The 14,951-nt window shown below is 39.9% G+C and overlaps 1 protein-coding gene across 2 annotated transcripts in view; it reads left to right on the forward strand.

Moving 5' to 3' along the window:
- SMOC2 (SPARC related modular calcium binding 2) overlaps window positions 1-13,204 on the forward strand; it is a 234,841-nt gene extending 221,637 nt beyond the window's left edge. For both annotated transcript variants that reach the window (XM_054971059.1, XM_054971135.1), the window contains exons 10-13: window positions 584-686; window positions 3,645-3,919; window positions 5,629-5,669; window positions 11,530-13,204. In XM_054971059.1, coding sequence (XP_054827034.1) covers window positions 584-686; window positions 3,645-3,919; window positions 5,629-5,669; window positions 11,530-11,553 — 443 coding nt within the window. In that variant the 3' untranslated portion in view covers window positions 11,554-13,204. The remainder of the gene's footprint in view (window positions 1-583; window positions 687-3,644; window positions 3,920-5,628; window positions 5,670-11,529) is intronic.
- The last annotated feature ends 1,747 nt before the right edge of the window (window positions 13,205-14,951 follow it).

The raw sequence follows: 14,951 nt of genomic DNA on the forward strand, positions 1-14,951 counted from the left end.
TTGGTTTATTCCTTTCCCAGCTTTTAGTAGCCCCCTGTGAGGTGTTCCTAAATTACTAATCAATGCCTTTTCTTTCTCCTCTCAAAATCATCTAAAGTCATAAGTCTTCAGAATGCAAAGCTGTCAGACCAACATGACCAAAATGCTTTCCTGCTAATGTCAGTATCTAGCAAAATATGATGTTTGCATCAGTGCTGGCTGGGTTTGCTGCCCTCTCTCCCTTCATACTCAACAGTGTAGAACTTGTCACAAAAGGCAAGCCTGTCCATCAAAACACACTAGCTCTGAAGGAAAGAGCTAACAGGGATAGCTATATTTAATGTGTGGTTAATGCATCCAAAATGGGACTTCACAGTGAAATGGCACCCCATTGGTTTCCAGGCTGTAACATTTAAGGTCTACAAACTTCTGTGTAAGACTTGCTTTATCAATCACAGATCCATTTGATTTTACCTAGACCTGGATCTGAAAATCCCCGAAGCATACAAGTGGCTGGTATCCCAACTTCAAGCACATATGTAGCTATCACAATGTACAGTTAAATCCTGAAACCAATAAGGGGAAAAATTTGTTTCCATTTTAGGTTGTCCAGGAGCTAAGAAGAATGAATTCCTGACCAGTGTTCTGGATGCACTCTCCACAGATATGGTGCATGCAGTCTCTGACCCTGCCGCATCTTCTAGCAGGTCAGTTAAGGTAGTACGCTCAAGGGTATTAAAGTGTATTGTGCTTCTGGGAAGACCTTTCAAATATCATTAATTCATTTTTTACTTCTATGGAAAATAACTTGATGAGATTGTTATTAAACCAAGGCTCGGCACTGATGTTGTAAATGTCAGATCTCAGCCTTGGAACATATTAAAAAGAACCAGGAAGAGTAAGTACAAGATGAATATCTCTCACTGCCAAGGAAATGCAGAATGCTCCCACTCAATCAGGAACAGAGAAACAGCATCTCCGCTTTCAAAGGACTTGATCTGTCTAAGCAGGTTTCATCCCAGCAATTTCCCCTTTTGGAAATGAGTTCTTGACCATAAGCGAAGTTTCATATAATGAAACTAAAATAGTGCTATGCATCCGCTAAGGCAGGCCATTGTGGGGAGGGGGCATGATTTTTTTTTAGAAAAAATCTCTTCATTGTCATTTTATTCAGGAGAGTATGTATGTATATGTATACATGTATACAATCCGTATGCATGTGTCAGTATGCATTAGGGATCTGTATTAAAAATGATCAAATCAACATGTGAAATTCAGCCTTCTCTCTTCTACCTGGAACTCATTTTCTCCTTAGCTACCTGGCCCATTATGCTCCAGCCTAAAAATTCTCTTAGGTGCCTGTTCCTTTCCTGCCAATAATGCACAACCCTTTGCTAGATGCTAACAGATATCCATTCATCCTTCTCTTAGTTATCTGATTGGAGCCCATTGCTTATTCTACCCTCAGCTACTTTACTCTCCTGTCTTTTTGAATGGCCAAAAGTGCACAGTTTTTCCTGTCTCTAGAAGACATGTAAAGTTTTGCTGTCAAACAAGCTGTTTGTATACTTCCTCAGATAACAGAACTTATACTGTGAGCCAATATATTAGAACATACTCTGATGACCATTGTTTCATGTAGATTGCAATATCTACCATGTAATCTTTTAAAATCAAATTATAGTAATCATATTAGTCAGCCTTTATTAGGCCACTGTTTCTTAATGCTACTTCAAGAACATTAGTAACATCCTTCACAAAGTGTAGCAAACAAAGGCCTCAGTCCAGCAATGTGACCAACTTTTGCTGGATCTGGGTCAGCATGCTGAAATAAGAGACAATAAGGTGTTAGTCAAAGGCACTAAAATCAGCCAGTAAAGCATTTCAGTGGATTCTCTACAGTGGGGAGTTTTAAATATCCCCTTGGAAAGGAAACTAGGCCCTGTTTCTTATAGTAAAGTTTGTATAAATATATTACATGCAGCAATTCCAAGAGCTGAAAGCTGCTGATGCTGTGCCAACTGGAACACTCTTGCCTTTATTCAAAGGCAACATGATCTTAAGAGCTGAGAGAATATTTGGCAACATGCTCACTCATGCTGTGACCATTACTTCTGTCATGAGGGAAGCAAGAGCTAATCCAGAGACATCATCATTTCCAGACAAGGGTTGCCATAACTCAAGTCAATAACTAGGCTTTTCTTCCATGACTATCTTGTCTTGATCACATCAGTAAACCATAAAGAGAATGGCTTGAATTTAAAGGAAAGCAAGTGGAAATCACTGTTAGGAATGGAACTTTCCTCACTTCCTGACTCCCTGCTTCCACTACAAGGTCATTGCACACCCTGAATGGCTGCTCCAAGTGTCCGGGGACCCCCAGGAACAGTGATTGGTTTGATGTGATGTGGGAAGAGGGAATCAGGAAAATCCCTCCCTCACCAGCAGATGTTCCCTTTACACTTCTTTGTCTTCTTTTAGCAGTAATAAATCCTCTTGGGGAGGATGGGTGGGGAACAGTTAGGATTACCAGGCCAAGCCTGGTAATGAGTGAGTGAGTGAGTGAGTGTGTGTGTGTGTGTGTGTGTGTGTGAGAGAGAGAGAGAGAGAGAGAGATGGTTAGGAAACTCTGTATCATTTCTGGGTAGGGTTGCCAGCCTCCAGGTGGTGGCTGGATATCTCCTAGAATTACTACTGATCACCAAGTGACAGAGATCAGTTTCCCTGGAGAAAATGGCTGGTCTGGAGGGTGGACCCTATGACATTATACTCTGCTGAGGCTCCTCCTCTACCCAAACTCCTCCCTCTCCAGACTTCACCCCCCCACACACCACCAAGGTCTCCAGGAATTTTCCGACACAGAGCTGGCAACCCTATTTCTGGGTGTTACCTAGAAGTGATGTCACAACATAGACATCGTATTTTTAATGAAAAAATTATCCCACCTCCTCTTGGAGCAGTGGTGGGCAAACAAGGTTGCTAGCTGGAGGCCTATCACCATAGCAGACAGCCCTAGCAACAGTAAACAGCAAATGCCTGCAGAAGGAAGATAGGAGGCTGTTTATATGCTTCCCCATCATTAAGTCCACCCCCTCACCGCCAGGCTGGGCAATCAATGCCCAGCCATTCGCTCTACTTTTGTCTCATTTGATTTTCAGAAGGGGCAAGAACAACAACATAATTGGCCATAATGGCCATGAATGAATTTGTGGCCTAAGCTTTCACTAACTGGAGTATGCGATTTCAGATACTGGCAAATTTCAAACTTTTTAAATTCTGATTTGAACATGCTTCAGTATGAAAATCAGTTGCAGTGGTTTATGACATCTGGGTGGTAACTTGTTTGCTTTAACACTGATTTATAATCAGGTGGTTATATGGGCCACGTTGAATTCCACAATCATCTTTTGTTTTGTTTTCAAAACCCACAGAGGCTTCCACGTTGACAATTCAACTTCATGATAAAACAAATGATAAAATAAGGTCAACAGCAAAACATTAACAAACCATCAATGAGAGAGACTATATTACATAAAATTACAATTCACAATTGAACAAGCGCTCAGTAAAAAACTTCACCTTAAAATTAATAATTGCCCACTCAAGAAAAGTATAACAAAAAACCACAGTTTTTATACTTGATTAATGATTAACGTCTTTTGCAGGCTTTCAGAACCAGACCCAAATCATACCCTGGAGGAGAGAGTGGTCCACTGGTACTTTAAACAACTGGATAAAAATGCTAGTGGTGATATCGGCAAAAAGGAAATAAAGCCATTTAAAAGGTTCCTAAGGAAAAAATCCAAGCCCAAGAAATGCGTGAAAAAGTTTGTGGAATACTGTGATGTGAATAACGACAAATCCTTAACAGTTCCAGAATTAATGGGTTGCCTGGGTGTAACAAAAGAAGACAGTAAAGCAGATACAAAGAAACGCCATAGTAAGAAGACTTCCAACTAGCTTTTTTACTAGTGCAGTTATTTATTGAGTTTCATTTAGATTTTCATAAGATATTTGTAACTCAAATTTGGGACTGATGTTACCAAGGCCAGTGAACTAGTCATCAAAACCTCTTAGATATACAACTAGATTTTGGAGGAAAATGCTAAATAAGTTGGAGCAGGTTTCTGGTGGGGAGAAAACAACACTTTACAGTGGAATTGGGTCTATATTAAACTCCTCTAATATTAAAATTATGAATGTAAGTATGAATGAGACTTGCTTCCACGTACACCTGTTTAGAATTGCTCCCTAAGTGACTCCTGTCCTGAGCAGATTTACAATCTTCTAAGTCCATTAGAGTCATTTGGCTTTGAAAGGTGTGTTTATGGGCGAAGCTAGACGTGCAGTTTTTTAAAGAATTGGGTCTGGGTTTTTAAAGAGTTCCCTGCAGCTACACAGTAGCTTTGGGGAGTAGCTGTTAAAAATAAAGGAAACCCTAAGTGGCCTCAGAATGCCTCCATGGGGGAAGGAGGGGCTCCTCCCTCCCCCCTCAAGCTGTTTCTTCATGTCAAAATAGCAGAGGAGAGAGTTATTCTCCTGTTTTTTTCTGCTCTATGTGGAGTATTCTGTGCACGTGAAACAGTAAAAATGGGGGGGGGGACTTTTCCTGTGCTATACATGGGGGAATGGCTTGAGGGAGGAGAGAGGAGCCCCTCCTTCCCCCACAGAGGCATTCTGAGGCCATTTGGGCTCTCCTTTATTTTTTAACAGCCATTTACTTTTTAACAGCTGTATGGCTGCAGAAACTCAAGTTGGGTCCAGGGAATCCAGACCCAACTCTAAAAACCTGCACGTCTAGCTTAGTCCTGTGTTTTGAGACTGCACTGCAAACCATCCCAGCATAGGGTTAGAAGGAGAGGCTATGTTTCAGTTTCAGTAATGGAATTTCATTACTATTATCAATAATGAGGTTCAAGTTGCAATATGAAATTATATAGGACCACTTACCAGCTATAGGTTGTAAAGTTCTTTGTAGAATGAAGCACAGTGTGTGTCTGACAGCAGCAGGAACAGATAAAGTGCAGTAGTCTTATCCATTTTGTTTATTGTTACATTTTGGTTTAAATTATTTTTGTGTATTTTATATGTAAGCCACATTGAATTCCTAGGGTGGGAGAAAAACAAAGTATTTTAAATAAACAAATAAGTATTTAGCTTGACGCTTCTCCAAGAAGCAAGATGCATGAGATTCAGCCTGTCCAATTTTATCCTCCCAGTAATGTTAGAAGGTAGAGTAGGCTCAAGGGCATCCAATAAACTTTGTGACCGAGCCAGGGATTCAGACTCAGGTCTCCCTGGGCCAGCGGACTAATCATCATTACACCATGCCACTTTTTGTGTACCCCTTAAAACTGGACTCTTGTACAGCCAGCATTCTACATGATTGGGTTAAACACAGATTTAAATGAATACCTTTGACGTTCTCTAGTTTCAGTCTTAAAAGTGAGCTCTCTACAGATACTGAAAAAGGTGGCTCAGAGAGTGGAAATTTTTCATTAGTTTTGTATGCCCATTGAATTGGTAGTATATGTGACTTTTGTTATTGTAAAACAATATCCCCTTTTAATAAATGGTTATGATTATTCAGTGCTGCACAGAAATAATTTCTACTCTCAAATAATATACCATTCATCTTCTTTTGTACAGCTCCAAAAAACAATGCCGAAAGTACTCCTTCCAGCAGACAGGTAAGGACAGGAATGAAATATTTTCATTCATTTGATATTTTACAGATGTCACCAGTCTCGTTGTTCATGATGGTCAAAGTTTCTATAAATTGGTCAAATGTTTTGCAAGGTATCTGCTACCAATAAGGACTAGGGACTTGATTTTACAAATGGAAAGAAAGCTGACATCACAGAATTTCAGAATTTAATAATAATAACAACAACATTTGATTTATATACTGCCATTCAGGACAACTTAATGCCCACTCAGAGCAGTTTACAAAGTATGTCATTATTATCCCCACAACAAACACCCTGTGAGGTCTATGGGGCTGAGAGAGCTCCTAGAAGCTGTGACTCACCCAAGGTCACCCACCTGGCTTCAAGTGGAGGAGTGGGGAATCAAACCCAGTTCTCCAGATTAGAATCCTGTACTCTTAAGTAGAGATGGGCACGAACAGCAATACGAACAAAAAAAAGCCACGAACAGCCCAATCTGCTGTTCGTAAACATGCTGTTTGTGAGGAGCCATTCTAAACGAACAGGTGGTCGTTGCAAGCCTTGTTTGTTGCTGTTCATCAAGCCAGACACTCTGGTACCTGCAATCAATTCCCTTGGCAACTTAGGCAGGGATTGTCTGAACTCTGTCTGAACTCCTGCTGTTGCCCTGGAAACCCCAATCTAAGCCCAATTTAGCTTGATAGGCAAGTCTTCCTTTCAAGTGTGGAGCTCCAAATTTGTTACAACAAGGGAGCAAAGACCAGGGGGCAGGGGGGCTCCCAGCCCTGACTTTGCAGACAGTGAGGGAGAGACAGTTGCTGTTGGCATTTTGAGAGAGAGCTTGGAGCTTGAATTTTCTTTGTGTGTGGTGGGATAGGGATCTACTCCTTCAAGTTCCAGGGCTACTGCTAGGCTCCCAATTTATTGGCTACCAATTTATAGGCTACCAACTTATAGGCTATAAATTTACCAATTTATAGGCTACCAATTTATTATTGGTAACTTTCCTGGTGCCTGCTCAGGTCAGGTTTCTGGGAGTGGTGCAGTAGGGATCTTGACTTGTATGATGGCCGGAGGAGAGCCTGCTTGCCCTCACGAACAGCCAACTACAAACATGTTTGTGAACAGGGCCATGTTCGTGGTTGTTCGTGAGTCCCTGTTCTTGGATGGCAACAAACAAAGAACATCATGTTCAGGGTTTTTTTTCTGTTTCTGCCCATCTCTACTCTTAAGCACTACACCAAATTTGAATAGGGGACTAGATTCTGTGCTATACTATGTATGTGAAATATTCATTGTCCTACCCTGATGGGGGGAGGTAGGATTTTTTAATTTTTTTATAAGCTAGCAACTCACTGTAGGCTGGATAAAACTGCCTTTAGTGCCTATTTCACACACATTTATTTAACTTTAAAAGTTAGCTAGCTCTGAATGTTGCCAAAGACCTCTTCCAGCTCCAGTAATCTAGAATTCTGATTACTGTCCACAGCAAAGTAGTTTTTTGCTGTCCTCTTAAAGTAGAGAATCACTTAGATCCCAATCTTGTGAACAGTTTGTTAGTGTCCAGTGGTTTAATGCATATCCAGTGCATGACTCACTGAGCAAAACTTCAAGACCTCTATACAACTTGAACTATCCTTTGATCTTAATACGTGCTGAACTCCAATGATAATGTAATTATAGTTTGTTTAGTGTTTGAGTGAACTACATTATTTTAGAGTAAATACTTGATTTTTGTACTATCTAACCTGCTAGTTCATTGCGGGAGTAGTCCCTGAAATCCTGTCTGTCCTCCCAAACAACAGCATTTTATGCCTGCAGTAACTTCGGCAGTCAAATACTTTGCTTCTCTATTGTTTACTCGGCCAAGAGAGTGTTGCTGTTCTCACCTACCAAGGTAAAGAAGTTTACTGCTGAAATTGCTGCTGGAATAAACTACAAATGTTTGAGGTGGTCAGTTCTAACTAGAGGTGGGTAAGAACAGAAATACGAATCGTCATGAACCAGGCTGGTTTGTGTTTCATGAACCAGTGGTTCATGGGAGCTCATTTCTCATGAACTGTGACTAATTTTAGCCCAGTTTGTTTGGTTTGTATTTCGGTTTGTCACTGCAGACAACCTGGCACCGATCAATCAGTTTCCTAGGCAACCGGATTTTCAAGAAACCAAATGAACCGATTTGAGAACTGGGGCATGTTTGTGAAAGTCTGTTGTTCGTGAAATGTGACGAACCACGAACTGCATGGTTCAGAATTTTCCCGGTTCATGCTCATCTCTAGTTCTAACTCATCCTAAAAAGTGTCATTTCATATGAGTAAAAATGGGTTGTCTGAATTTATCTAATTTTCCTTTTCTTCTCGCTACTTGAGGATTGTTTAAGTTTGAGTACAGAAAACATGGTGCATAGAGCCAGTATGAAAGCAACATCTGTACTGATGTACTGTACCATTCAAAAAATAATTACAAAGAGTCACCTTTTGTTGGAAACAATCATATAAAAACTGCCTTCCTTTACTGAAGTTTGCTTGATTTTAAAGACTTTCCAAGGTTTGCAGTTAATTAGTATGGGTTAGAACATCTTTAATAGCAGCTCACAGCTCAAAAAGTATAATTGTTTCTCCTTAGCTGAAGAAAATCTTATAAGTTTAACTTAGATTTCTCCTGTGCACATCACCCACAGTTTAAACAGGGCAGTCTGAAAACAATTATGTTGATAGAATTCAAAACTATTCAGAAGGTTAGTTTAATTATATAATAGCTATTACTGCTCCCACGTGCCTTCCACAGCCCTCAAAACATCACATACCTTTCACCCCTATTCCCTCCTATTGCTTTCCTGTAATCTGATAACAGCATGTAAGATATATAGTGAAAGAGCCCTATCATTTCTGGTTTTGTTATACCTTTTTATTTCTTTAAAATATTTTTGCTGACTCAGTCTCAATTATTTTAAAAGCTGGTGCTGTGAAATGATAGCCTTGAAATGGTTCTAGTTGTACAAACCATCTGTTGGCAGTTAACTGCTGCAGCAATACTATAAGGGCTCCTCACCAAAGGTGGCTTTCATCACAAGAGCTCATGCTTGAAAGGAAGCCCTTGGAAATGAATATGCCTTGCAAGGAGCAGTTTAAAAGGAACCACCCACCTAAAAGAGAACAATTGAGTCTGTTTCCACTGGGGAATAGCCAATAGAGGTGATAATAAATGGCCTAGTGTTCGCCATTTTCCCAGGATCTGGTCAGCACATTATGCAGAATGAGGTGGTAGACTGAGGTGATAGAATTCTGGACTATAACTCTTTCAGGCTGCAGGTGGAAGGCCCTTTTTTTAAATACTTGCTTACGTAAAAAGCTGCCTGCATGTAGTCACTTAGAGCATCAGGGAGACAACGATACTGCTCCTCATCTCTGACTTGCTAGGCTGCTTTTCTACCTAAAAGGGAGGGTTTTTTTTCAGAGTATTCAAATATCCACATGTATCCTCGAGTGGTACAATCCATGGAGGAGTGCACTATATACTTTTCTGAACATGTAGATAGTTTCTAAGTGCAAATACTTTTCCCCATATGACATCTATGCTAAGCAGACATACAGGGAACATGTCTACATTTTTGGCTGGTCCCTGTCACATGGCTGGTCTTCCAGAGAGCAGCAAAGCCTGAAAACACACAACTCCCAATCTGGATTAATATAAATGCCCTGTTTTCCAGGTCCATTCTGTTCTAGCCATTATAGTGTTCAAGAATTACTATGAAGTTAATCATTTCTCTCTTTTAAAAAGTTTTTTTATCTGAAAAATTAGTAAACTGCAGTTCAATAATATATGAATAAGTGGGGAAGCAACAGGGATTCTCCAGAGGGAGGAAACCTCATAATTACCCCATTTTCTGTTCCCTTCGTGCTTTTCCTCTTTGCCTCCTGTCTGCAACTCCTCTTTCCTTCTGTCCACTTCCCTGCCATTTTCTGTTTCTCCCCCAGAAGTTGCTGACTCCTTCAATCATCAGCCCATCCACTTTTTTATATTCCTCTCCCCCATCTTCAGATTTCCTTTTTATATTGCCTGCTCTTTCCTGCTTCACTTTTACCTTCCCTCCCACTTATCCTCTCCCCTACGCTGACACTGAGGCTTGGCATACTAAGCAAAGTTAGTGGTGGGTAACAACTGCCAAAGTTGTTACTTTGTCAAGATCTCATAATCTAGCTTTGTGAGATCTCAGTGGCATACTGTCTGTAAAGAAATAGACATTGCTTCTACAAGTTACAAGTTTTCTAACCCCCAATGTTCATTTGTTTTTCACATTTTATATTTTTCTGCAAACTTGGAACTTCTCCCAGGCTTGTAGAAAGCCACTCCCAACTCATCTGTCCCTGAAGCCATTTTTTAAAATTCACACTCTATGGCCCTGTTCAAAATAAGTTATAACAAGTGGGGATCAACATCACTCATGCGGGGAATCCCATCCCCCCACTTGCCCACCCTCTAGGCCACTAGCCACCAGCCCACTTCAAGTGGCTCACATCACAGAGGAAGGGGGCAATGATGGCTAGTCCCTTTCCTCCTCCCCTAGCTGCCCACCTGCTGCCTTGGCAAATGAAGGGGGTGGTAGAGCCTTTTCCCCCTGCCTGCATCACTGGATCACTGCAGCAGAAGAAGATTGGCCACAGTTCCTAATCCTCCTTTCCCACTCATTTCCAGTGCTGCTGCTGAGGAGCTGGCAGTTGTGGAGGAGGGAGAGGGGGGTTACAGTGGCTCCTACACTTCCTCCCATTCTCCTACTCCTTGCCCATTGCAAATGGGGAGCAGCAGCTGCTATTCCTCCTCTCTCTCCTACCCATCAGCCAAGGGTAGTGTCAGGACTCAGGATGTCTCCTGTCATACTCTGCAAGGTCTTATGTGTTGCTTGTACTCTGCAAGGCCTGTGTGCTGTTTGATTCTGTCTGACTCTGATGTTAGAGGCTGAAGTTGTTCTCTGCCTGGAATGTGACAGCCTGCTGGGCCTCATGGCCTTGGAGTGTCTAACACATCATCTCTGCTTTGTCCTGCTGCTCATCTATTAAACTTAGTTAGCTGTTTCCTGAAGGGGGTGAGGACTCTGGGGATTAGGCTGTGCTTAGAATCCTATATATATTATGTGTTTGTAGTGAAACGCCATTCCTGGCAAGGAATGTAATAGAGAGTGATACTAGTAGCTTATCAATACAATTGTTTTAACTCATGCAGTGCCTGGACTCGTGCAATGAAGTCATTGAGAGTTACTTGGCAGAACCTTACAGATAGGCAGCAGTATAACCAGTGCCTGATGTAGCACCTCAGCTGTATCCAGGCATACTGACAAGCTCAGCTGGCTCCTTCTCCTCCCTGCTCATTGATCGTTGCCTGCACAAAAGCAGACAATGTCCCTCTGTTTGGGGGGAAGTTAAACCATCCCTCCATTTTGTGTAAACTTTTGGATTCTTATACAAATCATGGTGCTTCCCCATGCCTGCAAAAATATGTTTTAAGTCTCTACATGTCCCACTTTGCAGATTTAAGCATCTGCAGATGGGACTATGTCAATTATTAAATAAACTGATGATATAACAAAATAGCAACATTTCACCTTCATCATAGATTCAGGGTTATGGAAATATTCTGAGTGAACAGCCAAAGATCAGCAATCTGTGTTAGAGGTTAAAAAGAGACAAAACAGTGCTTATCAGTTGGTTGCATCTTCTGCCATTATGAAGATAGTAGAATCTACCCAATATGGAACTGATCTTTTGTAGGCTCTTGCCATTTCTTTAGATTGTCTTATATTGCCTATTGTTGTAATAGGACTACAGTATAGTAATATATATATGTGTGTGTGTGTGATATTATTTTTTCAAATTGTCTTTGGCAGCAAACCTCAAAGAAGCAAGGCTAAACCATGTATAAAACAGATCTCTCAGGCCTGCAGGAGAGACCCGCACCAAAAGGCAATAAAATCAACTGTAGTATTTGCACTTTGTACTTTAAAATGTAAATTCACTTTGTAGAAATGAGATATTTAAACATTTTTTTAAAAAAATCTGTGAAAATGTAGTGACAGCTTGTTTTAAACAATTATCACATACAATGTATGTGCCTTTTTTGTAGTCCGAAATCTGTACGTGTCAGAGGTGTAAAAGTTTGCATTTAATCTTTTTTAATTAATAACATTGTCAGATGTTAGAAACTAGTCTGATAATATTTTCAGTAGTTTGGCTTGTTTTCCTGCATAACAATTAGTAATTTTTATTGAAGTTAGGCTGAATAACTGCTTAATTTGAAGTCTACTGTAATTCACATTGTTATTTAGTGTTGGAGGCTGCATATTCCTAAGTCCAAACAGCAGGTTGTAAATTGATGTTGACTTCCAGTGCATCTTTTATAAGCACACAGCCTTTGTCTCTTGGTGACTGGAGTGTTTTTAGAAAACATTGTCATTACTTTCTGAAGACTGCAATCATACATCAAGATTGCAACCACTAATGGATAAAAGAAGTCTTCTCTCTTTCTGTATTTAGGTTCCTATAGATTTTTTCTGCCCATTTTTGAGGCCTTCCAAGTATAATACATATTTAAATATTTTATTTTTCATTTTCTTTCCCTCAGTCAGCCAACAAACTGACAGGAAATATTGCAGATTATTGTATCTCTCAAAACTGATTTTGCCAAGACATAACAAAGAAATAAAGGGACACATGTTTAATATCGTAAATCTAATTATAAAGAGACAAAAAAGGGTAAAACAGGGTTGTCAGCCTTCCTTTTCCTTACACTTGGCTGGACTGTGTTACACAACTGATGGTGCCCCAGGATCTACAAAAAGGTAAAACTATCACCTGAACAAATTATGGACAGTTATGGTAAAGAGGTGCAGTCAGCATAAGCTCTCCCCTTAAGGCATCCTTCTTGCCATCTGGGAGATGTTCGTACAAGTTTTCATACCTTTCCTGTCATTTAGAAGTAAGTTTGTTTCCCACCCCTTTCCTGGAGTGCCTTAAGGGAATAAGAGCTTGCAGATGTGAACTTCATAGCAACAAGAACAAAACACAGTAAAGAACTTGAGCTTCGGACCTTGGACAGCAATAAATTATAAGGAGCCAGAGCTATCAATTCAGCGGGTAGATGGACTGCTGGCCTCAGAAAAATGTGAAGAGGACAGCTGGGATTGTCCCTATGAGCAGTGATCTCTTCAGTTTATTGAAACAAGATGCATGGAACAATGTTAAGATAGCAGGTGATAATTATATTCTGACTGTTTGGGAGCTCTTAATTGCAAATAGAAATGTTGCATTTTTGTATCTTCCTCTCTATATAGTTTCATGATGAAATAATGCTGGAAAGACTTTGTACAAATTGAATGGAGCAAAAGAATCAGAATTTCATGACACAAGTTTGAAGAATAAGGGCAAGGGAAACCAAAATGCAAATGTATTTTATCTTTGTAAAAAAAAAACACTTTTTAAATTCAGAATTTATTTGATATTGTTTTTATAATACTAAATGTTGGATTTAATTCTAGATTAAAATGTAGTGTGCTATAAAATGTACTCTGGTTTGGTTATTCTGTGGCATATAAACAGCCACAAACATTTGAAAGGGGTCTTAGAGAACAGCAAAATGCTACACATTTCATTTCCTTGTATCATGTACATTTTGTCCAGGAACAACAGTAGAATTTTCAGCATCAAGTGAAGAGGAATGGAGATAAACCAAGGACTCACACTGTGCAACCAGCTGAGAAGCTAATTCTCTATCAAGTGAACTTCCATGGAGACTTCTTGAACTCCCATCATAACAGAGCTCCATGTGTGATAGGTAGCAGCCATTTCTCACAGTTGATAGGTCCTTGACAATTGAATCACTCGGAGAGCCTCTAAAAATGACAAAATTATTGTGTGGTTGTGTAAATGAGTCATCCCTTCAATTCACTAAAACAAGACATGTTGGACCATGCATCAAACTACCCTTCATAATCCCATTCTAGCTAAGACTCCCTGTAATGATTTTAAGTAAATGCATGTATGTGTTTTTAAATGCTTGGTGTGGTATAGATGAAGAGTGGGGGTGAAAGGGGTGAAAGAGAGGGATGAGTGAGTGACATGATTGGTTGATGACTGAGAGTGTGGGTGGAATGCAATTTTAGAATGATAATGGAGAAAAAAAGATTTAGTCAGGGCAAGAGAAGCAAGCTGTGTGCAGCCTTAGCATGTTTAAGCATTTCTGAAAAAAATATTGAGACTGGTATTAGGAGGCAAGCTGTGTACAGCCTGAGTAATTTTAAGCAGTTCTGAGAGAAATATTTAGTCAGGGCAAGAGAAGCAAGCTGTGTGCAGCCTGAGAGTGTCCATGTATTTTTGAGAGAAAGACAACCTGTGTGGAAGCCTGAACTGTGGGTGTCTGTGAGACTATATATGTTTATTCTATTTGAAGCAGGCAAACTGTGTGTGTGCCTCAGAGAGAAAGTCTATGTGTATCTGAGTGAGAGGTTGATATCTGAAGCAGGCAAACTGTGTGTGAAGCCTGAGAGAAGATCTGTGTGACTGTGTCTATGAAAGGAAACTTTAAGAACCAATAACATTCTTTGAAACCATCAAGTTTAAGAAATAATATGAAACAGATACACTTCGTATAAAAATAAAAGTTTACTTTGTTTTTTTTTAATATCCCAGAGTATCTGTTATTCCTATATCCCGTTCCTATCCTCAGGGCCACATAGTACCATGAAAGAGCCTGACACTTGGGCACATTACCGAAGTGGAAATTTAAATAAAATATCTTAGAATATAATATTCCTGGTGGCAGCAATCTACCAAGAGGGGCAAGAATAAAAGGCTTAAAGACCAAATCTACCCAAGAGAAAGAAAGGGTCGACTTGTAACACCTGTTTGGAAACTCCTCAATACAAATAAAGATGTTACATTTAGAGCTGTATTTATAGGAGGGGATTATATGCTATTAAAAGACTTTGCACAAATTGGAAGGGAGCAAAGGAGAAATAATCTTGTGGCAAGAGTGTGAAGGAAGAGAAAGAAATCCAAACTGCACATGTATGACCACTTGTCAAGTAGTGTAAGGACATAAAGTCCCTTTTTATGCAGCTTTGGGGTAGTGAATCTGGAATGAGATTTCAGTATCTAATGGGTATATTTAACATTAATCTAGTTTCGAATTAGACAAACAGAAAAATTTATCAAAATTTGATAAAATTTGAGCAGAAAAATAGAAAATGAGAGATGTTGACAGGTTTCAATAGGAAAATGCACAAAGTAAATCTGTTAAAAGGGAAATATTTCA

The sequence above is a fragment of the Eublepharis macularius genome, chromosome 1 (genome assembly GCF_028583425.1).
Source record: "Eublepharis macularius isolate TG4126 chromosome 1, MPM_Emac_v1.0, whole genome shotgun sequence".
In the NCBI taxonomy this organism is placed as follows: Eukaryota; Metazoa; Chordata; class Lepidosauria; order Squamata; family Eublepharidae; genus Eublepharis; species Eublepharis macularius.